Source organism: Melospiza georgiana, chromosome 6 (genome assembly GCF_028018845.1).
Source record: "Melospiza georgiana isolate bMelGeo1 chromosome 6, bMelGeo1.pri, whole genome shotgun sequence".
NCBI lineage: Eukaryota > Metazoa > Chordata > Aves > Passeriformes > Passerellidae > Melospiza > Melospiza georgiana.
This window is the reverse complement of record NC_080435.1, coordinates 58510152-58537923: the sequence shown is the minus strand read 5'-3', so window position 1 is coordinate 58537923 and position 27772 is coordinate 58510152. Positions and strand designations below refer to the sequence as shown.

The 27772-nt window shown below is 38.8% G+C and overlaps 1 protein-coding gene across 1 annotated transcript in view; it reads left to right on the top strand.

Moving 5' to 3' along the window:
* SLC38A6 (solute carrier family 38 member 6) overlaps nucleotides 1–26771 on the top strand; it is a 36219-nt gene extending 9448 nt beyond the window's left edge. Inside the window, exons 6-16 of the mRNA XM_058027268.1 lie at nucleotides 8707–8785; nucleotides 13223–13305; nucleotides 13776–13834; nucleotides 18393–18458; nucleotides 18657–18710; nucleotides 20228–20307; nucleotides 20973–21073; nucleotides 23028–23152; nucleotides 24010–24154; nucleotides 24272–24366; nucleotides 25440–26771. Coding sequence (XP_057883251.1) covers nucleotides 8707–8785; nucleotides 13223–13305; nucleotides 13776–13834; nucleotides 18393–18458; nucleotides 18657–18710; nucleotides 20228–20307; nucleotides 20973–21073; nucleotides 23028–23152; nucleotides 24010–24154; nucleotides 24272–24366; nucleotides 25440–25520 — 968 coding nt within the window. The 3' untranslated portion in view covers nucleotides 25521–26771. The remainder of the gene's footprint in view (nucleotides 1–8706; nucleotides 8786–13222; nucleotides 13306–13775; nucleotides 13835–18392; nucleotides 18459–18656; nucleotides 18711–20227; nucleotides 20308–20972; nucleotides 21074–23027; nucleotides 23153–24009; nucleotides 24155–24271; nucleotides 24367–25439) is intronic.
* Nucleotides 26772–27772: the final 1001 nt, after the last annotated feature.

Genomic DNA, 27772 nt, shown 5'->3' with positions numbered 1-27772 from the left:
TATAAACTTGGAATATTTTCTTACACTAAAAGTTCCAGTATAATGGAATGGCTATAAAACTCCAAGCATGAATTTTAGGCAGCAGTGACCATAGCAATTCCAAGATTAAGGACTATTTATTCATACAGCTTTTAGAGGATGTTCTGTAGCAATGAACAAATCTTTTCATTTCCTTTCCTGTTTGAGGGCACCTCTGAATAAACAGTGCAAGAGAAGGAGGGATACACAGAGCAGGTCCTGGAGATTGTGGCATCATGAACAAGACTGTTGTCAAAGGAAATACAGCTCTCATTTCTTCCTGATCACTACATAACTTCCTCTGTGCCATTTTAATAAAATTCAGCTCAGTGACTCTGGAGCCCCAAACCAGTGCATGCTGGGTGCTGCAGTCCCAGTCCCCCATGAAGGTGACTGTGCTGCAGGCTGACAGGCTGCTAAAAAAATCACATATGAACAGTTCACTTCTCACACAGCTTTGACTCCTAAAGAACTGCATGGAAAGAAAACAATTTTTGTTATCTTTCTGGTCTTTCTGCAGATTTTACAGGGCAGAACTGTGGAGTGTAGTTTGTCCTGACTGGCATCCATGCTGGCATTAAATGTCAAACCTGGGCTCTGCCTGTCCTGCTGGTTTGCTGTGCTCCCCTCTTTCTGTTTGTCTGTCTGGCTGAAGGAACCAGGAGCCCTGTTGGGCAGACATCCAGACTCTGTCAACATCTTTGATTTCAGAGGAAGGCTAAAAATAAAATTGTTTTGTGTTACCTCTGCCACCATCAGCCCTGGGTGCGTTGCATCACACGGTATCTCATTTCAGAAGTGATTAGAGAGCATGAGATAATGAAAGATGGCTTGTGATTAAGCAACAACACCAAGGTTATTGTCACTATCTGCATCTTGTCTGGGCTTTTTTTAAAGTTTGCTCTGATCCCTTCTAAAAATAGCCTGAGTGCAGAAGTGATTTATATTAATTTGTGGTGGAGAAAGCACTTTAGTAATAATTTTTACAGTTATGCTTTCCAATTTATCATCTTTGTGTGTTTTTAAAAGAAAGCTTAATGTGCAAATTTGAATTTGACATTCTAATTGCATACACTCAGGGAGTTGTGTAGATAGGGGAATTGATTTTTTCTATTACCAGGATACCCAAGGGAAAAAACCCCCATTTTTGTACAGCTGCAGGAAAGCATGATTGGTCAAATTAAGGTTCAGATTTTCAAGTACATTTTTTTGTTTGGAATTTTAACATGCATCTCTAACATGCAACTTTTCCTGCAGATTTTTAATTGTCCCTTGGAAGGCATTTAATGAATCCATGTAACACAAATCAAATCTATGAAAGTACCAAGATTAACTAAGGATGCACCAGGATACTGAGTTGGCTGTTCAATATCCAAATGTAAATTAGAATAATTTTAATACCCTAACTCAAAAGAGTATAAAATATGAGCTTAGAGTGACTAAACCTGGAGAACATTTGCCTTGCTTTCCTTATAATGAGTATGTTCTTGTAAATAGGTATTTGTTAATGAGGGAAAACAAAAGGTTGAATGGGATGGCCAGTGCTACTGATTTTTACATTCCATTTCTCAGTTTTTTGAGAGAGGATCCTTTAATGTAATCAATCCCATGAACTGCCTTGTTCCTGACAGGGCTGCTTGGTGTGGGGTGCAGAGAGCACATGGAAAAGGGAAATGTCAAACTGCACTTCCCAGGCTGCTCAGGTTTGTTCATCCACTCCTCCCAACCCTTTCCTGTCACACACATCTCCTCTGCAGTGATCTCCCTGTGGCCATTCCTCACCTGCTCTGAGGAGGATCTTGAAGGCTCCCAGATGGTGTCAGGTGCCCTCAGAGAAGGGACAGAGCCCTTGAGGAACTGCAGGCACCCAGGGAAGAGGGAGGCTGCTGGAAATGCTGAGTTCCATGGCTCTGCTGCTCCAGGAGCAGCTGGAGCTGGATGCATTCCCTGCTATTGTTCAGTGGGGTTGTGCTTCTAGGAAGTGATGGATGAGGCACAGTGGGCAGAGCTGTGGCTGGCAATCACACAGCCCCTCCCTCTCCCCACCAAGGAAGTTTGGGAGATTCCCAGGTGCAGGGGAGGAAGGAGAACAACAATTTCTCATTCTAGAATTGTCCTTTCTGTGGATGGGGCTGAAAAGAATGACAGTCCACAGCCATGTACCCAAGAGAAATCTTTAGACCTCCTAAAGCATGTGAAATAAAGTTAGAGAAGGGCTGATTTTAGCAAGGCTGGTGGAAAAATGGAGACAAACACAATAAAGTATTGCACAAGAGCAGCTCTCAGCCCATTGCCAGCACTAACAAATGCCAGCTCTGAGCTTAGCAGGAAGCATGTGGAGTTTTGCAGCGTGCTTCCCAGGCTGGGGCTGCCATCAGCTGAAGGTCACTGCTGCTGAGATATGGCTGGTGGCTGTGATCACACAGACATCACTCCAGACTGCTGAGAATGGGAGTTTAATAATTTCAAATTTATTAGCAGTGAGATGAAGTGCTGCAGTACAACCTGCAGTACCACCATGTAGCTTAGGTGGTCTCTGTGAGGATTTTTGCAATATGTATTTTATTAAATTTCTTCAGATAACCTGCCTTGGCTTGTGCCATTGCAGTCATTCTTTGGAACTAAACTTCCCAGACAGCTCTGTTACTTTTACAAAGAATTGTTTTCTTACATAAACACAGTTTAATTCAATGTAATTTCTATAACTGGTGCTTTTTGATTTTTTGTTTCCACGTGTCCTCAAAGGTACACACTTATCTTCTTTGTGAGAATCAGTGATGAGGAAAAAAACTCAAATTCTGTGTCCCTGGAGGGATTTTTATCCCCAGCACTGCCTGAATGCTGCTGGGAGTCACAAGATTGGTTCCAATGGGTGTTGCTGCTCTGTATGAACAGGCCATAAAATCTACAGAGCTGATTATCCTACCCAAAAAGAGACCAAGTGCCAAAGTCCATAGCAAGGATGTCACAGAATGTACAATAAACTTATAGGTAAACATAGAATTTATGGTGATAAATCCCTTTAAATAATTTCATTGAAGGGAGTGACTCTTGTGGTCAGCTTCTCCTCATCTGCCACTCTAGGTGATGGTATCAGAGCCCTGTAAATGTCTTGCATTTTTAAGCACTGTGCAAAGATGGAAACAAGCTCCCCTCCAAACCTCCCCCAGGAGAAGAGAGGGAGTTACTGGTTTTAATATGTCCTCTTAGTGGAAGCTTTAAAAAACAATGTCAGGATAATTTCTTTGGTTTTAAATACAGATGTAGAATGGAGTGTGTGACAGAAGATGTAATCCTTGTTCATATAGAGAAATTCCAAAAACTCAAACAAGTTGTCAATTTCTTTGCTTCCTGCTATTATGGAGACTCATCCTGATGAATTTCTGTTCCCCTGCTCTGTAGATTTTATGGCCTGTTCATACAGCCAAGGTGACAGACAGCACACAGAGACCCTGCTGTGGCTGTAAGACACCCTAAATAAGTATCTACAATCGCGTGCTTGGTATTTTTCAAGCTTCCCGGAATCAGTGGAGAGGCGCAGCCGCTGTGCAAAGCAGAAATTTCAGAGGCAGCACCACCCTCTGCTGGCCTGGGCTGCCTTCCCGGGAGAGCTGCCGGCAGCCCGGCGCCTCGGGAGCCTCCAGCTTCTCCTGCCGCCTTCCACATCCCCTCCCCTTGGTTTTCCGGAGGTAAACAGTGAAAAAATTAATTTAGCTCCCCCCCTTGTAAATATATATAAATGTATATAAATATATATTAATATATATATATATATATTAATATATAAATATATATAAATATATATTTATATATATAAATATATATAAATATATATTTATATATATAAATATATATAAATATATATAATCGTGCTTTCTGTGAGTGCCTGCTTAGAGGTGCTGTGCAGAGACTAAAAACCCCTCTCTTTATCAAGCTAAGTGGACATTTTTTAATTGCAAATAATTTTCTTTTTTTCTCTCCCCCCAATTGATCCGTTCTGCCATTTACTTCTAAACATGTTTGCAAAATTTTTTTCCAACTTAAATAAAGCAAATATTTTTTCAGACTGAGGGGGCAGATGGGAACAACGTTTGTGTAATCAGTGAGAACAATACTCCAGAAACTTTGAAAATGAATGAACGGTGCAAATCATGGAGGAATAAAATAAAATAAAATAAAATAAAATAAAATAAAATAAAATAAAATAAAATAAAATACAGCTTTTATTCATCCTGAGACCTGCATCCTTAATACCTTAAGAAATTACTGAGCTTCCTTTAAGTATGGGAAATCTAATTCTGTTTTCAAACAAACTCCAATGTTTGTTTTCACAGCACGCTTTACTTTTGACCTGAAAGCCTAATTATCCTGACTGATTCAAAGTGAGGATTTCCAGTGCAGAGCTGCCTTAATTAAGGGCAGGTTTGTCAGCTCCTGTACTAATTTAACAATTGATGACCCATGCTCCTGTGTTTTCCTATTGCAGTGAATGGAAGGTTTGATATTGTGAAAAATACTAAGCTTGCTTTAAATAATAGAAAAAAAATTACAGAAATATCAGCCTGCAGCTGAATGGAATGGAATATGTGATGAGCTATGTAGGAAACTTTTCTGTTCTTTTAGCCTAAATGTACACTTATAACTAAGGAAGTTTTACCAAAATAAATCTGCTGCCTGTGTGCTCCATGTACAATAAAAAGGATTTTTTGTTTGTTTTTTAAGCTTGCCACAGATAAGTTCCATACTAATTCAGGTAAAAGCTAAAGATAGAAGGAAAAGGAAGCAGGGGAACAGAAATTCATCAGGATGAGTCTCCATAATAGCAGGAAGCAAAGAAATTGACAACTTGTTTGAGTTTTTGGAATTTCTCTATATGAACAAGGATTACATCTTCTGTCACACACTCCATTCTACATCTGTATTTAAAACCAAAGAAATTATCCTGACATTGTTTTTTAAAGCTTCCACTAAGAGGACATATTAAAACCAGTAACTCCCTCTCTTCTCCTGGGGGAAGTTTGGAGGGGAGCTTGTTTCCATCTTTGCACAGTGCTTAAAAATGCAAAACATTTACAGGGCTCTGATACCATCACCTAGAGTGGCAGATGAGGAGAAGCTGACCACAAGAGTCACTCCCTTCAATGAAATTATTTAAAGGGATTTATCACCATAAATTCTATGTTTACCTATAAGCTTATTGTACATTCTGTGACATCCTTGCTATGGACTTTGGCACTTGGTCTCTTTTTGGGTAGGATAATCAGCAAAAGTTACACTTTTTCCTTTTAACCAAACAACCACCCACATATTTTAACTTTGGGCTACCTCAGAAGAGGTATTTTGAGGACTATTTAAAAAACAACCTTTTCTCCAGCAACTATTTTTTCAGATAGGGGTGCATATGGTCAGTGTTAAGCAATATTGGTAGCACAGCACAGACATTCTGAATAATGTGTGCATGCTGTGTGTATTTATAGAGTCACAGCTCATGCTGGCACTGCAGGCTGCAGTAATGCAAGTGTAAAGCAATTACTCTGTTCTATATTTTAATAAACTTTTTGTTTTTCTGTCAGCTAATAGCAAGTTTTGAGATCATGGCAGAGTGATAGGTATTTTAAGAGTAATATTTCTTACTGCTTTCAACACAGTGTAAGTGTACAGAATAATGAACTAATAACATAATTATGATTTCTGCTGAGTTCTGGCGTGTCAAGGCCTGTTGGGGAGTTCAGAACTGTTCTCCATTAAGTATCTCTAGGTGCATACTGAAAATTACCTCAAACTAACATAATACATGCAAATTCAGAGCCTGAAAATTAGGAAGTGACCAGGTGAAGGTTGCTCACTTAGTTCTGGTTCAGCCCTTGTGGCATCCCCCTCTTGCTGCAGCCTCAGACCAGGCCATTGCAGAGGGTTTGTTCTGCAGGAAAGCTGTGTCCCTCAGTGCTGGATGGGTGTCTCATGGCAGCATTTCAGGGTAAATCAGAGCACAAGGATCTTGTGCTTCTCGTTATGTTCTCTTGTGTCACAGCTCAGCCTGTGGCTGTGTGATCTCTTCCTTCCCTGGCACATCAAGGCTGCCAAGGGGAGCTGAGGTTTCATTTGTACAACACAACCTGAGTCAGGGAAGTGAGGTTCAGATTGTTATTTGGGGCAAAGGATACCTGACTTTTTGTCTGTCTCATTCTATGCTCTCAGTTCCTCAAGTAGAAAAAGACTGTCACATTGTTTTAGCTTTCCTTGTTTTAGTTTCATCTTTAAAAAAACAAACAAACCAACCACGCTCTTTGCTCACTCTGAAGTGTGTTGCAGAGTTACACAGTGGTTTGTGTCTTCATGCCAGGGAAAGCTATAAAGAGTTTTTTCTTCTGAGGAGAATTAACACTGTGTTTGGAAATGAACTAAAAGCAGAATTTGACTTTTTAAAACTGTATTAAGTGTGGGCATCCTGCTCAGATTCATGCACAAGATGCTTAAACAAAAGCCAACAGCCTGATGCTTAAATTAAATAATTTTTTACCTAGGGTTCCAACATCAGGATATAAATATAATTATTTAATATATATTTTAATATCCAATAGATATTTAATATATTTTTTAATATTCAATTAGTACAAACAAGAGAATATAAAAAATCCTACTATGTGAGATTGTTTCCCATATGCCCAGAGAAAGGAAGAAAGATGCACACAAACGTTCAGCCTGCACAATTTTCTTGGTGCAGGACTGGCTCCCTCCTTAGGAGTGGAGTTCAGTGAAATAGGACTCCTCTCAAAAACAAAGAGTGAGCAACAAAGGATAAGTGATCCAGTGATTAGCCAGAGGCTAATAGGAATGCAAGGGCACAGTGACAGATTGCATATTGGAGGAAATCTGATCTGGAAATTAATTTGAAGGTTTCTGCAGTGGAGACTGCAAAAGAACTAGTTTTGAAATCTTTCTGAAGGACATAAATATATGAAAATTCTGACTTGCTTGTGTATAAACTGTTGTATCATACAGGAGAGAAGGCTAATGGGTAAATAAGGTTGAATTGCAATTTAGAGGAATTTTCCTTTCCCTCCTTCCCCACTTAATTTTTTTTAAAAATTAGAATGAAATATGCAGCTGTCTGCAACTTAGCATGAAAAATTTGGTTAATTTACTTACAAATTCTAGTGATTAGAAATCTGGATGCTGTAATTTTCTCTGGTTGAAAATACACTCTGTTGTAGGAGAGTAAATCAGGACAGCAGATAAATACATCAGCACACACAGTCACCAGCTACCTGTCACTAAATATACATAAACATTGGGAAAAAACAGTGCTTTTAATTATGAAGAAGTGAATATTATTATTTAGTGACTTACCAAATGGTTTTAATTTAACCTTGTGGTAGGTAGATGTCACTTTGTGTTAATAGAATTCTCTTTCTTTATTGGGACCACCTTACCCTTTCTTCAAAATTTAACAGTGACTGCTGTAATACAGCAGTATCTGAGTCCTGACATCTTTTCTTTTAAGATTAAAAAAATTCCTTAAGTAAAAAATCCCACACAGGCTTATTCAAATATCAGCTTATGAAGGTTTGCCTTTTCCAAATGTAATGTTTTAATTTTAAAGCATGAATAAATACACCTTGGTAAAATTCTAAAGAGTTACTAAATACAGAACAGTAAAATTTGAGTACAACAGATGAGTTTTTGTCAGGGATTCAATGTAACACTAAAATTACTATTTACTATTACTAAAATGACTTGCTGCTGCAGGATGGAAATTAGTTTCACTTAGGCTTTGATACTTGTTGAAGCTGTTTGTAAAGCTTGATTTTTTGAGTAGTTCTCTGCTGGTTACCTAAAAGAGCAACATGAAGAGTATGTGAAGGAATCAGACTAGTATAAATTGGGATTTAAAAACCTCTCATTCATTCCTTTGATCACAGTATTTAGTGAAGGAGAAAAGTGGCACTGTGAAGGAGCTTTTGGATTGCTTTCTGCTGAATAGAATTAGAAACACTTAATTTCAAGTCAATAATCCTGTAAGAGTAGCTAATAATTTCTCTTCTGCTTCACAGTTCCTCTACACTTCTGCACTTGATATCATTGTTGGGATTTTGTTGGTGATGGATTTGTTATGAGAAGCAGGGATCTGTCACTGATAATCCTCTTAGCTCTAAGGACCAAACCTTGCAGTATATAAAAAATCCCTTTTGAGTCCTATGCTTGTGTTTGAATTTCTGTCTTGTATTTATTTAGTACAACAGCAGTTGAACAACTATGAAAAACTGAGTCTTTAAAGAACTCTGTTGTATTGAGAGAAACAAATATTATTTACTCTCATCATGAATAATGTCTCATGAAGAGGAGGGAGGATGCTGCAGCCTCACAGTCTGTCTCTAGCCTGTAGGTCTGTATTCCCAGGTAGAAAGGCAAGACTATATATTACATTATTTTGCCTTTTAGTCCTTTAGGTTATGTTTTCCTTGTTTCAAGACTCACACTGTAAGAGTCTCTTTGGAGGCATTAGCTGACATCAGTGCAGTACTTGCAGCTATTTTTAAAGGAAGTATATGAGAAAATAAATTCTGGTTCTGGTGCCGCGGTGTCTCACGCGGAGCTGAGATGTTCCAGGCACAGCCCTGCTGGTCCAGCCCTGCTGGCTGAGATGCTGCTGTTCCCCTGCTAAATCTGTCCTGCTTCTGTTTGCAGCCATGTCATCTTATCTGTTAATTGTCAAGTCTGAACTTCCTGGGGCTGTTGCTGGGCTTTTGAGCGGAGCCGAGAGCGGGTAAGGAAAAATGCTTCGTGCATTCTCTGTTTGTCTTGAAGAAAAAAGGGGTCCAGCACTGCTGAAAGTGATGGTTGCTGACACTTCTCTGCTCTCACACTTGAATTTAAATAGTCATTTACATGAGTTGTTGGAATATGAAATGTATTTGGCAAGTGCAGGTCATTTGCAGCACACACACACAGAGCGTGATTCTTTCCTCATGGTGATTTCCTATCCTACGACCTTAAAGTCAGTGGCAAAACTCCATCTACAGGAATCTCCTTCCTGTAATATTGTAAAAGGAGAAGCAGGAAGGTGCTGGGAGGGAGAGGAGAAGCAGCATTTCCATGCTGTTATGTTATCACCTCACATAATTCAAAATCACAGTACAAAAAATGGCAGGCATTTACATGGAAATATTTTGTTGTCTCGCTCTAGTAATTGGACTTGGCTTGGGAAAAATGCCAGATTTCCAGACTTGGTTTATAATTCCTAAACTTGGCTCCCAGTAAAGAAGTTATTTTTTGCAGTTGAGCTGTAAAGCTGTTTGTAAGGAGTGTGTGCCTCACATTTCCATTGGAACTGTCACAAGAAATCGAAGGCAAACCCTGCAGCTTCAGCACTGAAATATCTTGTTTGAGCTGTTCCATGCTCCTGTCATTCCTTACAGTGTATCTTGGAGTGCCTTACAGCTGTTTTTCCAAACTGCTATTTTCAGATGTTTTGAGCTCAAAACTTGCTCTGGATTGAAATGTGCTGAAATTGTCCCAAGGCTGTGTGATGCTTGTATTATTCCTGAATGTTGTGGGTGAATTTTAAGTGGGAAATCAGTTTGTTAAAAGGTACTTTAGTTGATTTTCTATTTTATCACTTGCAATTTCTGGATTTTATAATGAGTTTGAAAATTAATTGTGGCTGTAATCTTGCTTTCTATCTTTCTGTCCCCCAAGCCCTCACAGTTTTAGTAAAGTTTTTTGTCAGTTCTCTAAACTATTACATTTTATATGTGTATATATGTGTATATTACATTTTATATCTGCATATATGTTATTTTTAGTCTGCTAATGTATCTCTTCCAGCTGTGGTAGTTATCAGCTTTTCATTTGGGTGCTGTAACCTCCTTCAAGCTCATACTTCAACCTCACTCTCCATACACAGTGGTGTTGAGCTGCTGCTGGATCTGCTGCCTGTATTCCAATCTGTCTAACCCCAAATTTAAGATCTAACATCTCTTACTGCTGTTTTTAATTTTGTGTCAGCTCTGTTATTGCAAAGTGAATTTTCTTCCAGCAAAGATACATTTTGAAACAGCTTAAGAAAACTCCTGGTAGGTAGAATGTGGAGGTTCAACCCTGTGCTGCCCCAAGGGTTGTTGTGTCTGTAAAAGGCACTGTGAAAACTTCATTAAGGTGCCTGTGGGATAGTGCTCACAGGTTCTACCTCAGATCTCCTGGATGTGAGCACCCAGGTTACAGTGTTGAACTGTTCATTACAAATTACAATTACCTGTTTTAATCCTCAGTCATCTGCCAGCTCTGCCAGCAGCCCTGATTCTTCCTTAGCTGAAGCTGCAGCTGGAGATGGGAGTGAAGCTCAGCTTTGCACTCTGAAAGAGCTGAAATTGTTCATAGGAATCCCAACCACAGCTCCATGCTTAGGTGATTGGCAGCCTGGTCTCATCCAGTTTCTACCTCTGTAAATTGGAGTTCTTGCACCAATAAATGTTTATTTAACACAATTTCCCTCCTCTAGTATTTGTGCAAGCAAACTGTTTCAGTGCATTTCTCAAGCAGTATTCCAGGAACATGCACATATGTGTGTCCACATCAATATTTAATTTCTTTTGCCATATAAATGGCCATGCTAGATCATAATCTTTTGTTTCTGTGTATTTTTTTTGCAGATGTTAAGTGTACATTTTTACTAGCTGACCTTTTAAATGGTAGGAAATTGTTCAACAAAAATAGGTTATCAAATACCAAGCCTGAGAAGCAACTTGTTTATTCAAAGGGCATAAATATTGAATAGTTTGATTCACTTTTTTACCTGGAGCACTTGTTTCCAGATGGGATTGCACAACTGTTCTGTGTTTGTTAAGTCATTATAGCATTTGATACGCTTTCATTTGGTGCAGAATTTATCTCAACTGGAGTTGGGATGTATCAGAAATGTCAGTTAAACTATCTGTGAAAGTATTTTATATGCATAAACCCTCCTGAGCTGTGCATTTGGGAAAGCCATTTACAGAATGGTCTGTGCATTAAATTATTTTTATAGGTAGAGGTTAGCAGGTGTGCATGTGTTTGAAAGGCTCAGAGCCAGTCTAACAGATCCTCATGTCTTTTTAAAAAACAAAACCATACAGTATGAGCACTTACTAATATGAGTGGAGATGTTTCTGTCTGCATAACAAGAATTCCACATAGTTTTGATGACATGAACATAGTTTCAAATGAGGATTGTGTTAAAAAGTTGTAATTTGTGAGCCCTCTGTTAACATTTAATGACCCTGTCAGAGGATGTGATTGATGCAATTAAGTTGTCTTGCTTGTGTGTTGTATAATTGATATGAACTGAGAGTAAGATCCTAATTTAGAACATATGAATATCTTGTTCTGTTGAATTCAGGAATGAAATTAAAGCGATTTATAAATGTCTGCTTTTAGTTAAAATAAGGGGGAGGGAGGAGAAACATCTGCATGCCAAAGCTTTTTCAGCACAGTCAAGGATTTATATTCTGTGTTTCATATTTTGAATGCTTTTATCATGTAGGATTAAATTTACAGATTAGATTGATTTTAAAGGCACTATCAAAACATTTATTCTGCCTTTGGAAAATAACAGTATTTTTACGTCAGTACTTTGAGGAGAAAATGGACACATTTTCCAATAACCAGCTCACTATGGACTTTTTTGATGTCTTTTTAAGAATAAAAATTGGTATTCCAGAATGAAGCCATATAGAAAATTACTTTTTCTCCTTCATTTCCTCACTGCTATTTTCCTCTCTGTCCCCCCCCTAAACAAATAGTTCTTCATTTACCATAAAGTAATCAAAATAATTTTCTGTCTGTTCTGCTGAGCTTGTGAACCTCAGTGGCAGCTGTGGGTTTGCAATCAGGAGATTTAAACTGAGGTCCCACATCTCCACATAGTGCATGATCCTTATGTTCTCTGCCATGGTGCTGTTCCTCCTAATCTGAACATCACCAGACTGGAAAGAAAGAAAGAAAATGTTTAAAAATATATGAATGATAAATAATAAGAATAAGACTAAGAATAAGAATGAAGAATAAATGCTACAGCAAGAAGCTGATTTTGGCAAAGTTGTTTCTTCACTGTAGCAGTAGCAGACAGAGCTAATAATACACTTTTTGAAGAATTATGTGTTTTGACTCATTTTTAATACAGACATTGTCAGGTAATGGTTGCTTTGGGTTTGGTACAGTGAACATGCCCTCAAACTTGAAGTTTCTCTGTTTACATTACATCTTCTTTCCAAACAAGTGACTCAAGTGGCTGTCCATGATGTACAGCAGTAGTTAAAATACCTGTATGATAATTCTTCTTTAACACAGGTGTTATGGTATTTCTCTCATGATAATTTGAGGTGCTGCCTGTTTATTAGGTGCTAACCATATCCTGGACTAAATAAACTGGGAGGTCAAAAGTCAAGGTGTTTATAGGTGGTAAAGTTGGAGGCTGATGTGCAAGATGTTTATCAGTACAGGATATGGTTATTGCCAAGTCAGGGCAGGCACCCTCAGAATGTTTCTGTTTCTTAACAACTTACCCATCTGTGCTTTCCTCACTTCAGAGATGGGATTTTGGTGCTTTAAATAGATTTTAAATGTGTGAGGACTTCATGTGCCTCTACAATGCTTTTTTAATATGTGTGGTTTTATGTATAAACATTCTACCAAATTTCATCAGCATAATTTTTATCCCTTCTGTCCTTCACATTTTTCATGGATGTATGCAAGGAAGGGCAGCTCAGCAGTGAGTGGGAATTGATGTTGCTGTTTCTTCAGGTGTGTAAATGTGCAGCTCATTGTAACCCAGTTTTAGACACACACTGTGCTGTGTAAATACTTCTGCTGGAAATCTCTAGAGTATGAAATGCCCTTCCCTCTGACCATTGCTGTGAGTCAAGGCAGGGATTTGCATTTTGTGCTGATGAGAATTATGAATTGGCACACATCAGAGCCCTGATCCATGCAGACACTTGCCTGTGGAACATTACTTGCAGAATGAAGATTATCTGGAAGCTCTGTTTTATATCAGTGTAGAAACTAAGAGTAAACTAGGAGTACAAATCCATGTAAATAGCATGTGAGACAGGAAATTATTTTTTCTTGTCCTAGTGGTTGCTTTGTCCAAGAGCACAGTTCTAAGTTTTAACATATTTTTAGGACTCCTGAGCTTTATATCAAACCTAAATCAATTTTCCACCAGGTCTTGGTACCTCGATGGGAGGCTGCTGCTGCTGCTCACTTCAGTCTGCATTGTTTTTCCTCTTGCCCTTCTTCCTAAAATTGGTGAGTAATTAAAGGAGAGAAGAGAATATTATTCTACTTTAGTAGCAATTACAGTTGAAGACTTTAAAACCTTAATGGCTTATTTATTTATTTAAACTGGCAGGGGGCTGCTGGTGGTGGTGATTACTTCAGTTGTTGTAGTGTGTTCTGCCTTCCAGCCCTGCCTAGTTAACCTATTACTTGGGTTGCAGTAGTATTTTGTCTGCAATACTAAAATAAAATCTTTACAGCAGAACATTAAAGAGCTGCATTTACTTACAGCATGCCATTAGTGGTAAGCCAGTTCTAATTCTGCCCTACAAAACTACATAAATGATCTGTGACAGGCACTTGGAATGTTGTTATTCTGAGTCCTAAGCCCCAGATACCAAGCACTGTAATAGAAAACATGCCTAAAATGTAAAGCTTTAGCTGTACATTAGGATCACTTTCCTTATAAATTCTCTTTTATTTTTACTGTTATTTTACAGGCTTTCTTGGCTACACAAGTAGTTTATCATTTTTCTTTACGGTGTACTTTACTCTTGTGGTAAGTTAAAAAGTCTCTGCACAGTTTCTTTTTTTTTTTTTTTTCCTTATTGTTTGAATGTTTTCATAAGCCTGTTTGGAAATTAATTGTCTTCCCCTCCCCCTTAATTTTTTATGTGAAATTTAGAATTCTCTTCAGTATGTGCTTGCTTGGACAGATTGCATTTGTTTTGCTGAGGCTGGGAAATGTGTATGAACTTCCAAGCATGTGAAAAGAGTTAAAATAATTATATTTTGGGCTGGTAAATATAACAATTCTTTTTTTTTTTTTTTTTTTTGCTGATGGTGCAGCAAAGGGAGCTGGCACATACATTTTTGTTTCCCTACTAACAGAGGAATGGAATTCTGTTTTCTTAACTTCTAACTATTACTTACTGCAACTAGTACAGCAGAAAATTTAATATACTCCAAAATAAATTAAATTTACATGTATAATGGAGTGACAGAGTTCAGAAAAAGGCAAAGAAAACTAGAACTTCATTAAGGCAGTTTACAAGATTCATTAATACGTCAATGACCTTATTCTCCTCTCCAGCTGAAAGGAAAAGTTCTTTTCTCTGAGCCATATGGGGATTTTTGACCCTGATGTTCACCCTCTCAAGGCCCCTGTGAGGTAGATGTTTCCAAATATCAAAAGTGAGACCTGCTAGGCAGATCTAAGAGAGAAAATGTGCCTTTAAGTTGCACTTTTTTTCCTTTTTAAAGGGAAAAATTGTGTTAATGCACATGTGTAATATGTGGTACAACTGAGCAGCTCTCACTCTGTCATCTATTTCATCTTTTTGAGTCTTATTTGGGAGCCTGGCAAAAATGTTCCCCCTCTGCCCTGTCACTCTGGCTTGCATTGACTTGCATTTAATACCTGTTTTACAAAGGGATAAACAGAGTTGAAGGCAAGTTGAACAAACATGCCATCCAGGAGACCAAGGCAATCCATTAGGAACTGAACCATGTGATAAAACCAAACTTCAAAGCTGTCAAAACATCTCCCTAGGGTATCCCTGGAGAGCTGCAGTGTTTGTAGGACCTTGGGAAGTATTCTTCTTAAGCTGAATATTGAGAAGCAGCCACAGCCTCTCCAGAGTTAATGGAAATTCATTTGTAATATTTATAAATTACCTTAACTTTTGACCTCTCTCCTAAAATTTATCTTTAAAAGAAAAAAAAAGGCAAGAAAAAGCACTGAGTATAATGCTGACACAGGCCTTTGGCTGAAGCAAGTTACAAGGGTTTTAAAACCAGTTCAGCTCCTGGATTTCAAAGGGAATGTGGATGGATCTCTGAGGAGAGCTGCTGTAATGGGTGGATGCATTTGAAAACAACTTCAGTCCCTGAAAAAGCAAATGTGTAAGCAAGAATTGTGTGCAGCCATGCCAAGCTGGGATGAGTTAAACTAGATTTTAGTTTGTGATTCTCTGTGAAAAAAGTGGGTACAAAGTGCTAAGGGAGGAGTACAGACTGCTGGATTTTTAATGAAATGTTAAAGTTTGTGTGCTTATTCTTTCTTGTTAAATGGCAAAGCAGCAGCCACAGTAAATCTAGCTGAGGTCAAAATTTTTAAAGCCATTATGGATATTTCCAGAAAACCAATACTCTTGACAGAATATTCCCTGTGACTTGCTCAGGCCCTGAAAGTCAAAGGCATTAAATGTGGTTTAGTTTTCATATCTAATTGCTTTGAAGTGGGTGATATGTGCTGTTGAAATGGTGTTTTAGTTTGCACACTGTTAATTTCTGTGTGGCAGATATGTTTTAATTTGTTCCAGAAGAGAGCTGTGTTAGTCATATGGAAGTGATAGAATTATATTTTGCATATACAGTAATTCTGTGCCTTTTCAAGTGCACACCATCTGTTCAGCTTTTTGCCAGCAAGGCACAATTTTACTGCAGCCTGCAGAAAAGAGACATCCTGGTCAGTCTGGTCAGCACTGGAGAGCACTGAGCAAAGGGCTGAGACTTCTTTGTTCTGGGGCTCAAATGTCCTCTCTGTGCCTCACTGTCTCTTCCTTTAAAGCCAAAAAATTGGTTCTAGGCTTTACTTGCAAAAATATTGCAGATGCTGAGATGAGCTGATCTAGGAGAAAAACAAGAGTGTGTAACAATTCATTCAAAGCCAGATTCTGTGAGGTCCTGAACACTTCTGTTGCTGAGTTGTTGAATACCTCCCTGCCTTGAATCCTCAGGGAAAAAAAATGTGATTGTTAAAATTTTTGTTATTCCTTCTCCTCTTGCTGTGTATATTGGTGAAGCATAAAGACACACTTGTATTTTTTTGTGTGTGTGGAGACAGCATTATTGGTAGCTTGTTCAGCAAAGGTGTTAATGATTGCTGATGGTGTTTGTCTGAATCTCTTGTTTGTGTTCCAGCACAAAGCATGTTGCACATTGGGAACCTGCCACATGCAATGAGTGATGTTATGCACACACAGCTTTGCTCACTGCTGTCAGTGCTGCTGGAATAAAGGGATTCCTGTTTTCCCTCTGCAGGGTACAAGAAATCACTGAGGATATTAGAACATTTTGAGCCTCTAACTTTATTCTTTAGCAATGTGTCTGGTGTGGGCTTAAAATACCCTTTTTCCACTAGAACCTCTCTTGATTTTGAAGTTTTTTTCACTTAAAACCAAACATTTTTTATACTCAAAAGAATGTTTATATGAAATGGGCTTAAAGTTCTGGAGGAGGGTTGTAGTGCCTGCATGACTGCTCAGCTAACTGGGCTGTGCTGCCAGCTTAAAAATCCTTTCCTATTGGGGAAACTCATTGGACTCCAATTGGAAACCTAAATACATTTAAATAATTAAGCAAGTGGGCAAAAATAAATAGAGATTTTTTTAAATGCGCCTAGTACATTTTATTTTGTCTTCTTTTATTTCCACAGTCTGTTGTTAATCTGTATTACATTTATTTTAGCAAAGTGCTCTCCAGCCTTTTAGGTTTGGCTTGTCTGGTCCTCCCTCTGCAATGTTTATATATATTTTTGCTCTTTAGCTTGCAGGAAGTCTTCCCCTCACCACTGCCAGGCACATTTTCCTTTCCCCAAACCTTGCCCTTCAGCTCCTTGCCCCTTCCCAGTGCCTGTTCCAACTTTAGACTGGAGTGGGGGAGTTCCTACAAAGCTGATTACTTTGGAGCCTGCAAAGCCTTCCCCTCTTTGTGTGCCTTTAAATACAACCCAGCCCAAATTATGCTTTAGTGTTTGGTGTTTGCAGGCTGCTGTTGAGCAGGCTCCCACCTAGTTCCATACGTCAGCTGAGTTGTTCTGTGCAGTTTAAAAAGTGTTCCTGCCACAGTTTGTGTACCCACAGTTTTCTTTCCCCACATTTTGGCCAGGGGTGATATTTGTTTGCCTCTCCTGGCATTGGTGACAAGAGGGGAGCATCTACTCCTCTGGGAAACAGCACTTGGCAGCAGGCAGGGCACAGTTCCCTGAGCCAGGAGAAGAGCTCCCTTGCATGTTAGTCTTCTCATGAATCTGAGTCTTTAATTAAGTTTTTAATGATTTGCTCTAGGCTTCAAAAGAATTATAACCTCTGCAGCCAGGCAACTACAATAGGAAATTAATTAGGGTGAGGAGAGCAATGCAACTATCATTTTAAACTGGGCTCCTGAAAGAGGAGGTAACATTGCTTACTTTAATTTCCCTTTGATTTTCAGCCCTGTTGCTTGGCAGTCCCTAAACCAGCAGGGTGTAGCTGAAGGCCCAATGACATTCTGGGACAATAATTGCATTTATTGTTTTTCCTTTGCTTTCTAGTCCAAACCATATGTTTCTGCCTTTCAAGATTAGCCCTGGGCTCTGCTCTATCTCTGTTGAGGGCTCGTGTGCTGCGGGTGCAGGCTGGGCTCTGCCACAGCAGCAATCCTGCCTGGCAGGGGAGTCTGCTTGCATTTCAGCTCCTGGCAGAGCCCACTGCAGTGCCCTGGAGTATTCACATGCTTTTTGAGCAGAGAGAAGCTGTGAGACAAGCAGAGAAGAAGGAAAACACAATTCTTATCTTGCTTGCTGTGCTTGTGTTAAAGTAGAATGTAATATAGAGATTGTTTACCCAAAGTGAATGTAATATAGAGAATGAAATATAGAGATTGTTTACCCAAAGTGAGGATGTTTTGTTCCCTTGGCCTATCAGGGCCAAGAAGTGTGTGTGTGTCAGAGAGACAATGAGATGAGTGCAGTGTGAGCAGTTGTAAGCAAGAGTAAGTGCAGAGCAAATTCAGTTTAAATGCAATGTACATGGTATAGTGTAATGCAGCCTTCTGATGGTAAAGTCAAATGCATCATTCTCTCTCCCCTTTGATTTACAATAGTGCCCCAGCTCCAGAAGCCTGGGCCATGAGGCTGCCAGCTGTGCAGGGTGAGCAGCTGCATGGAATGGCACTGACAGGCTTTGCTGGCCAGTCTCCTCCTGGTGGCCTGGCTGCCAGGCAGGGCTGCTGATTTACTGGGGGTGCAGCTCCCTGCTGGGGGTTCCAGCAGGCTGATACTTCTGCTATGTGTATCTAAATTGAAAACTGATTTTTAGGATATCATTCATACATGAAATATGCTGTCTCTGCAGGTTGTGATTAAAAAATGGTCGATTCCTTGTCCTCTACCTCTGAGTAGTGCCATAGAGACTTTACAGGTAAAGTGCATGCTGGTTTGAAGTTCTAATTTTATTAGTAAACTGTATTGCTTTTTTTACATTAACACTTTCAGAATGGCTTGCAATTTAAATTCCTTCTTTTATTAATCATCACAGAATCTGAAAAGTTTCATGTCTGTGGTTTGGGCTTATTCTTTCATTATGCCTTTTTTTTTTCTTTGCATTTATGTTTTACAGGTTTCAAATTCTACTGGGGATTGTAAAGCAAAGCTCTTTCATCTTTCAAAAGAGGTAATCTCTATTAACAATACACAAACTTAAAGGGGGGTGGTGGTATTTAAAAAATTGGGGTTTAAACCTTACCCTGGGTAAGCTGTCCTTGTATAAAACTCGTTATGGGCTGCTGAAATATTTTCTGTACCTGCTGCCAAGTGCTATCCAGTCTCACTTCTTTTTGTATGAAGGCTGATTGTCCAAGTTAGCATTATGAAAATATTTTGGAAATATGACCAAAGAAGAAAGTATAAGAGCTGAAGCAGTGGTCAGCCTCATCATGCAATCAGATCCAGCCCTCAGCTGGAAGTTGGTGCTGCTTGGCTGTGTGCTCTTAGTTCCTGGCAGGGTTGAGCAGCTTTCCTGAAACTAACCTTAGCTTTTCCTCACCTGAAGCTGATTCTTCAGGCCTGCTGCAATCTTGTGCATCTCATTGGGTGCCAGCTCTGCTATTTGTTAATTAACATGGCATTTAAATCGTTTAACCAGCCATCAAGGCTTGCAGGAGGGAAAGTGTCATGTAGAGCCCTGATCTCTGTGGGGGGAAGAGGAAGGGAAAAGGTAAATCTGGGATAGCTCTGTAGTGAGATCTAGGAGGGATGTGGCTGCATTTCTCTGAAAAAAACAAAAGTCCACCCTACCTTCCCAAGAAAAAGGAAAGGAAAAAAAAAAACAACATTGGGCAATGCAAACATCAGACAAATGTTGTCTGTAGATCAAAGAAGAAATGGTGCTTTGACCAGAAACATCTAATGTGAGATTCTGGCCTTTAGTGCTTTGAAGACTCTTGGGACTCATCTCTCCTTCTTTTTAAAATTACCTTTATCAATAGAAAGTGGCAAATCTTTACCAATATGGGCTTGATTATTTCAGCACAAAAGTGTTTGTTATTGCACAGCTTATTCTACTTGGCAATTGCAGTAAGCTGTACTAGATGATTCATCTCTTTTATTACAAATTTTTGGAATAATACACCACTAATTGTGTGGTTGCATCTTTAATTACATAACTGTCTTAAAACTTTAGATGCCAAAGAATGTTATATTTCCTGTTAATATTTTCTGTTATATTTTGTATTTCATCCAAATTTTTCTGAAGGAGTAATAAAATAGTGAGGTCAGGGTGAAGGAATCAGTAGTTTGACAGCCATGGATATTAGAATTTGGAAAAATTCTTAGAGAATTTCACAAGTGATACACTGACTGTGGGACACATCCTGCTCTTTCTACATAAGTACTTGGCTTCAGTATAGTGAAGAAAGAAAATCTCCCAGTTTTTGGTTTATAGGCAGCATGACTTCTCCTGATGATGAAACTGAGCTATGTGCACTTGAACTGACATGACTTGAAAAGATTGAATTTTTGTGGACTGATTAGAGACACCATTTCTGTCTTGTGGAGATTTATCTCAAAGCATTCATCTGGAAATTTTTCCACTGACTTCCAGCACTTGAACTGAATTCTGAGTTCATGCAGATATTTTTCCAACCAGCAGTAACAGCAAACAACTTACAAGATGTTTTCTTTCTCTTTCAGAGTGCTTATGCAATACCAACTATGGCCTTCTCTTTTCTGTGCCATACCTCAGTCTTGCCAATCTATTGTGAGCTCCAAAGGTAATGTATGAACACATGCAATATTAAAATAGAATTATAACCTTTTTGTAATACTTTCCCTGAGTATTTTTTATTTTTAGGTCAGTACCATCAAACACTGCAGAATAAGGACCTTTCATGGTTTTGGGAAGTGTACAGTTTTAGTCTGTCCTGGCTTTTTCTCTCTTAGAGGAATGAAAAGTAACAAATGTGGTTCCATCATCAGTGTCAGGATATTATCCTGCTCTGGACAGTCAGGAGAAAAAAAAGGGTCATTTGCTAAGGTACTTTAACAGCCATATTTTAAGGCTGTAACTGAATCTGCATTTGGCCATACCTGATCCAGTGATGGTTTTTGACACAGATTCTGTTCCTAGCTCTGAACAGATTGTAATTGTGGTAAATCCCAATTTTCATTTAAAAGAGACACTAGTAAGTCTAAATTCCATACAAGATAAGGACAGTGTTAATTGTCTGCTTGAAAAGTGCCCTTTTAATTACTAGATTAAAAATACTTTTAAACCCCCTAAATGTCAGTGACAGCACAGACCTCAGCAAATCCTCAGTGGCCTTAAATTGGACCAAAACTTCCTTATGAAATGCAAGGTACTGTATAGATTGTGCTGTGTTTAATCATCCCCAATGTGATAAAACAACACTGATTTCCTTTTCTTCCTCCATTTTAGTCCATCCAAAAGGAGAATGCAGAATGTCACTGTCACAGGAATTGGGCTGAGTTTCCTAATTTACTTCATATCTGCTCTCTTTGGGTACCTGACATTTTATGGTAAGTGATTTCTTCAGGTACTCCTTGGAACCAAAGTTAATGATAACAGATAAATGTCTTCTGCCTGGAATGCTTCAGGCATTAGAACACTTGAACCCTCAGAATTTAAAAATTCAAAAGGAAAGGCTCTGAGCTGGGTTTTCCAGCACTGTTCTGGTTCCTGAGCCAGAAATGTGTTTGTTTGATACATGAACTGAACCAAGAACTGCACATTTCCTGGAAATGTTGTTGATATTTGATGAAGTAACTGTACCTTTTAATTATCAATCAGAAGTGTGGGTGGGGTATCAAACACTTGCCCTACAAATGCTACAGACATTTTCATTTGCTGTGGAGTTTAGGTGACAGTGTGCTGCAGTACCAATTTAATTACATATGGATTTCTAAATACTTCTGGGTACAGATTTTCAGTAGAGTTTAAACATAGATGACTTCTTCTGTCTGGCATTCAGAAAGATTTTAGGCCCCTTTTTTTAAAGTTCCATCCCAGCCCTGGCAGAAGTAGGTGAGTGTCCATTTCATACAGCAGTGACAACACAATTAGTTTATTGAATTTCCTCTACTTGCTGATTCTGTTGTAGTTTCATACCAGTGCTGTCACATAAATGCATCACAGTCATCCATGAGGATCCTTCTGATGTCTTCTGAAAACTCTTATTGTGAGATGTTCACATGCTAATCTTCGTTGATTGGAGTGAATAAAAATTCTTACAGGAGACTGTAAGGCAGTAAATGAAAGTTCTGGTGAGGATTTCCTCTTCTTTCAAGTGTTTCATAATTCTTGATTATGATGGGTGGGGGATGAGAAGGTGTCTGACAAAGCACCAGGAATATTGGCTTTCAGTATCTAATAATTCCAGATTTTTAGGGACTTTTGTACCTTTTACCCCCAAGTATAAGCATGTTTGAAAATATTCCCTAGATACCCAGAAACCTTAGAAAAATTATATGGGGATTTTTGAAGGCCCTGATGGCCTATTGGCCACTGTTGCTGTTTGCTGGCTGTCTGCATGAGGTTTGCTGGAGAATATAAATAAATACAAATTTAAGTGCAACTCAGAGAGGTTCAGTAGGCAGTGCAGGGTAATCATCTGTCCAGATGAAATCTTAATAAGAAGGGGAAAAAAAAAAAAAAGAGGAAAAAAATAGTCCTGGAAGCCATCCCAGTTCCTGTTACCTTTTCTGCCATGATTTCTTTGGGACCAGATCCTGCCTTCACTCAGTCTGTTTCACTAGGAATGGTTTGGGTTTTCTGTAGGCTTGATTTCCTTTAGGAACTCTAAGACTCAGGAGCCTGAAATGCTGAAGAGTGGATGTCTGTAAGAGACTTGTGTTGTTTGTTTGGATTTTTCCCCTTGCAAGCTTCTTCTTCTTTTCACTTTTTGGTTGTCTTGTTTAATTAACTTACTTCTTTAAACAGAGAAAGTCTGTTCCCTGTTCCTAAAACACCAGTCTGAGAAAATGTAAAACATTTTATATTAAATTGGAAACAAAAGAACAGTTCCCTCTTTGAAATGAAGCATGTTTCATCTCTCTGTGGTTCACATGGTTTCTTCTGTTTTCTGTGAATTTGAAACTTCACAGGGTGACCAGACTTTGAAAATTTCAGTTTATTCTGAAGTCCAAAAAAGCAGAGTTAAGATTAAAAAAGAAAAAAAATCAGGGGTAGCAGACTACTCTCAGTGCTCTGACTTTTGCTGTTTAAATTTCCTCCTTTTTTTGAAGCTGTGTCCTTTACATTTGTGTCTTTTCTTTAGGCATCTTTGGCTTCAGCAGAGACTCTGCCTGGCGTTGCCTCCTGAAATTTTTAATTTCCCTGAAGATTTTGCCTCCTAGTGTATCAGTAATGCCAGAATGTATCTGCATCCCTCAAGCAGATGGATCCATTGGAATGTCGCCTTAATTAATTAGCTCCCCATTGATTAACAAAGCAATTAATTTGTTTTGTTTTCAGACAAAGTGGACACTGAGCTGCTGCAGGGTTACTCCAGGTACCTGCCCCATGATACCCTCATCATGACAGTGAGAGCAGCCATTCTGTTTGCTGTGCTCCTGACAGTGCCTCTGATCCATTTCCCAGTGAGTATTCCTGGGAGCTCTGCAGCTGGCACTGAGCACCGGGCACTAATGTTTTGCAGACTGCAATTCTTGAGTCACATCTAGTCTTGTGTATCTTATTCACTTGTCAAGTGATTGATCAAAGACCACATATTTGCATATGTTCCATGAAAGCTCCAAAATAACAACTAACCACTAAGCTAATTTGTGCTCTTGAGACAGATTTCAGATTAAAACTAGCCCACAGCATTGTTTCTAATTTAGAGAATTCAGAACTTCTAAAGTTTATTTAGTTTGATTTTTTTTTTCCCCTCTTAAATTGAGTTTTGCTGACTTGGTTTTTCCTTTCTACATGCACGCACCCACACACAAACACACTTGTACTTGAAACTCAATTTGATTGTAAATTAAAAACACATCTAGACCTATTTCACAAAAATAAACCCTAGTTTAGCTTATCAATACTGTAGTAGAATTGAAAATCCATTCTTCTGGGAACTGGCAGAACTCTGTGTATGGAAGCACTGTATAGATTATGTATCAGTTGACAACATGCTGACATTTGCTACCAGGCATTTTCAGAGACAAAGACTGTCCCCTAGGCCTTCTTTTGTCCCTCCAAAAAAGGGAGGGACCAGTCATTCCTTCAGACTAATGACCATGTGATAAATCTTGCTTTAATACTGTAATAAATCTACACTACAGAGAGACAAAGCATTAAACTATTACTGATCTTCTGGCATTTTGATTTTTAAAATGTTCTTTTACATCTGGAATGATGTAATTCTTAAAGTTCTGAAATTGAGGTAAGATCAAAAAATATGTGTGTGTATGTATGTATGTATTTACCCACACAATGTTTGTCTTTTATTGTGCAGGCAAGGAAAGCTGTGCTGATGGTATTTTTCTCTCATCTTTCTGGGTCATGGATTTGCCATATCCTTGTCACCTTAACACTGAATGCAGTTGTTGTTCTGTTTGCAATGTATGTGCCAGACATCAAAAATGTATTTGGAGTAGTTGGTAAGTTCTTGTGGTGGTTGGTTTTTTTGGGTTTTATTTTAATTCAAGAAATTCAGTATGATTCTGCAGTGTACTTCAGTCTTGTCTAAACAAAATCTTACTTTCTGTTTATTAAAGGTTCAACCACATCATCATGTTTGCTTTTTGTATATCCTGGACTATTTTATCTTAAACTTAACAGAGAGGACTTTATATCACCACAAAAACTTGGGGTATGTTTTCTGTTTTCTCATCGGCATTAATAACATTTAAACAGGCTCATTTTAAATGCATTTTAATACACAGTGGAGCACACAATCTGAGGGGCAAAGCTCTTGTTTTCATTGCAGCTCACAAAATCTCTGAGCATTTTCTTTCATCCCTCCTGGTAGATCTGGTCTGTCTGAAACTCCTTCTTCAGCAGTTTTTTGGCAAGCAGTGTGTCCATGTACTGGGCAATTGGTCTGATAATGTGCTTTTCCCTATAGTTTTCAGATGTTGACTTTTAATCCAGCTTCTGCTCAGTTTTTACCTGCTACTCTTTTGTCTGAGCAGTTGGGACAAATCTAAACTGCATTTAAGTGGGACAGTTTTTGTGCTTGTTTTCTATAAAAGACTTTGCAAAAACATCTCTCTTTTTTTTTGTTCTCTTCCTTTTTGTTTGGTTTTTTTTCCTCCTCTTTGTGGTTTCTTTTTTGTTGTAGTAGGTTAAGTTCTGGGCTGGAATTTGTGCAGGAGCCTGCTTTTTGCACTGTAACTGTCTGTCTTCATGTAACCACTGCTCAGCAGAGTGGCCAAAATGCTGACAAAATGTTTATACATAGTTTTTCTGCCATTCTTATGATTCATGGAGCTGCCCTTGTATTGACAAAACAGGGAATCTGAAAGAAAATATAATAATAATGCCCTCTGACCATCTAAAGTCATGGCTAGTTCCAGCAGATTGGGAACCTGTTATAAATCAGCAAGCTGCAGTCTCTTGAACTGTGGTTTTATCATCATCTGGCTAGTCAAAAATGTTAAAAATCCATTGTAATTTTAATTGTATTTTGAGTAAAATATGAATCAGTTTCTCCATTTCTTTAGAGTTCTAAAGGGCAGATTATTTTTTGTGCAGCTGGATAGTGTGACTGCTCCAGGAGTTCCCAGGGAACTATGCCAGGCTTGGTTTAGTTTCCCACTAAGCAGATTCTTTGTGTTTGAAGACTGAATAATTTGAAACATTACAGATTATTTTAAAAGACACTCTTTGTACCTGTTCTTATGGACTTTCATAACATTAATTTTTGCTTTTCTTTCTTCACAGGCATGTGCCTTGGTTATTTTTGGCATTTGTGTTGGCCTTCTCAGTTTGGTTCTGATAATTTACAATTGGGTTGATCAGTAATAACTATTGACACTGTGCACTGAGCTCCAGGGGGACAGCAGGGAGCAGAGAGGTGCCAGCACTGCTGCAGTGAGTGCTGCACATCCCAAAGGAGCACTGACCAAAGCTGCCAAGGAAGAAGCAATGCTCCTTTCACCTCCTTTACTGATGGTCCTGCTTGAATCTTCAGTCATCTTCAGTTACAATTCACCTTTGCCATTCTAAAATATGAGGTTTTGGTGATGTAATAAGGACAGGTAAAAAGGTCTTGAGAATTTCTGCAATGCAGAAATGGTTTAGGGCACATGGTGAACAAAAGACACACTTGAAGTAACTTGTCCTTTCAAAACAAGGTGAGCAGACATTACATCATCTTTTTGTGCATAATGTCATTTGTGCACACAGGATAGTGCACATTGTCCTAATCCTTGAAAGATTCCTGTTGCTTGACTAATTTCCAAAATTTCAGCCAGTTCACATTAAGAACTTGTTGACTCCAAGTGTTTACCGTAATTTATCCTAAGGTGGATCCAGAGACCAATTGCCTTAGCTCAGTTTAATGGGCATGTCATGATATTTGTTAATTGTTTTTTAAAATACATTTTTTCTGTGTCAGCACACTTGAATCATCCTGATTAATTTTTAAATTAATTTTGCCCATCAAGCACAATAGCTTTTAGTAGCATTTTATTTTGGTGTTTTCATTTTGCAGTTAATAATAGACATTTTTCAATTAATATCTACTTTTGAGTAGTACTCAAAGTACCTCAGTATTCCTCCAAGTAAAAAACTCTTCTCTTTTTCTCTCTTATTCCCATTTTTACAAATCTTTCAGGTTTGAACTAAAGTGTTTCTATATTTTATGTTCTTTTGTGTGTCAGAGAAGATTTGGTCTTAAAAGATGACAATCTGCCTCTGTTGAAAACAAAGGGAAGTTTTACTTTTATGGAACCCTAATTTTACCTCAGATATCTTTGAACTTCCATGTAGTCTTTTATAATTCCTTATTTTTTAGGCCCCTGAATGTGAATGCATTTTTCAACACCAGCTGGGCTTTGCAAATGATGTACCCACAAGAAAAGTTTTCTTGGGTACCCACAAGAAAAGTTCCTCATTTTAGTAGATTGAAAGCAGTGGCTGAGACCATGGAAGGTTTTTAGCATTTCCTTCTCTCAGGTGGGATCTGATGGCACTAAAGTGGCCTTATCTCCTCAGAGATTTCATGCCCTAAGGAAGCAAAGGCTGATTGATCCTGTCCTGTCTGAAGGGGAGGAGCAGAGTTGGAATCACCTTCTCCATTCCTGATTTCTCCTGCCAGCAGATCACAACAGATCACTGGGCTCCCTCATGGTCCAGGAGTTACTTTTCATTTTTGATGGATGGCCTGAAGGCACCCAGGTGGTGCAGGTTAGTTCTGCTTCAGAAATCCTTTTGGCTTGGAAGTGTCCTTCTCCCTAGGAGTTTAATTTAGAAACAGACTCTGTGGTGAGGCCAGGGAGCTAACTCAGGAATTTTGGTAGGATCCCAAAGAAAAAGATCCCTGGAAAGGACTGCAGTTCTTTTTCTATCAAAGTTTGTAGCAGAGGTTTCTTGAGTGCAGGTGAGCCCTGCAATAGTTTGGCAGTACCAGAAACAGCAGATCCACACTTGGCCAGGAGTTCCCAGCTCCTCCTGTGGCACTGGCAGTGGCTCCTGTCACATGTTTACCCAGCAGAAAACCAAGGTGACCACGAGATGTGACATTATCTGCCTGAAAAGTGAACTTGCCTTTATTTTTCCCAGTTCAAACTGCTGCTAACCAGGTGCAGCTGCCTTCCTGCCTGTGGCTGCCCTTTGATGGCTGACTCTCATGGGCTTTGTTACACTGCAGGGATTCAGATGCTCATGGAATCTCTGGGCCTGCTGTAGAAAACTAAATATATACCTTGTAAAAGTGTACCTTGAGTCAGCACTGACAGCTGTGCATCAGGAAGTGATTTTCTGTCTGACTGAACCAGAACTTCTTTGGAAAACAGGAGACCTTACATTGGTGAGAATGAACTCAGGGATTTTTGTCAGACACTAGAATTTAGGGAGTGTATTTATTAGAAATTTTATGGAAATTGTTTCTCATTCATTATCTGCTCTTGTAGCATACTGTTGAGTAGTACTGGTAGGTCATTACTGCAGTCACTTTTATTTTAAACTCCAACCAGTAATGCTGAAGTCTGAATACTTAGATTATCTGTGAGGGGACAAAGTTGGCAAAGCTTTGCTGAGCTTTTGCTCTTCCC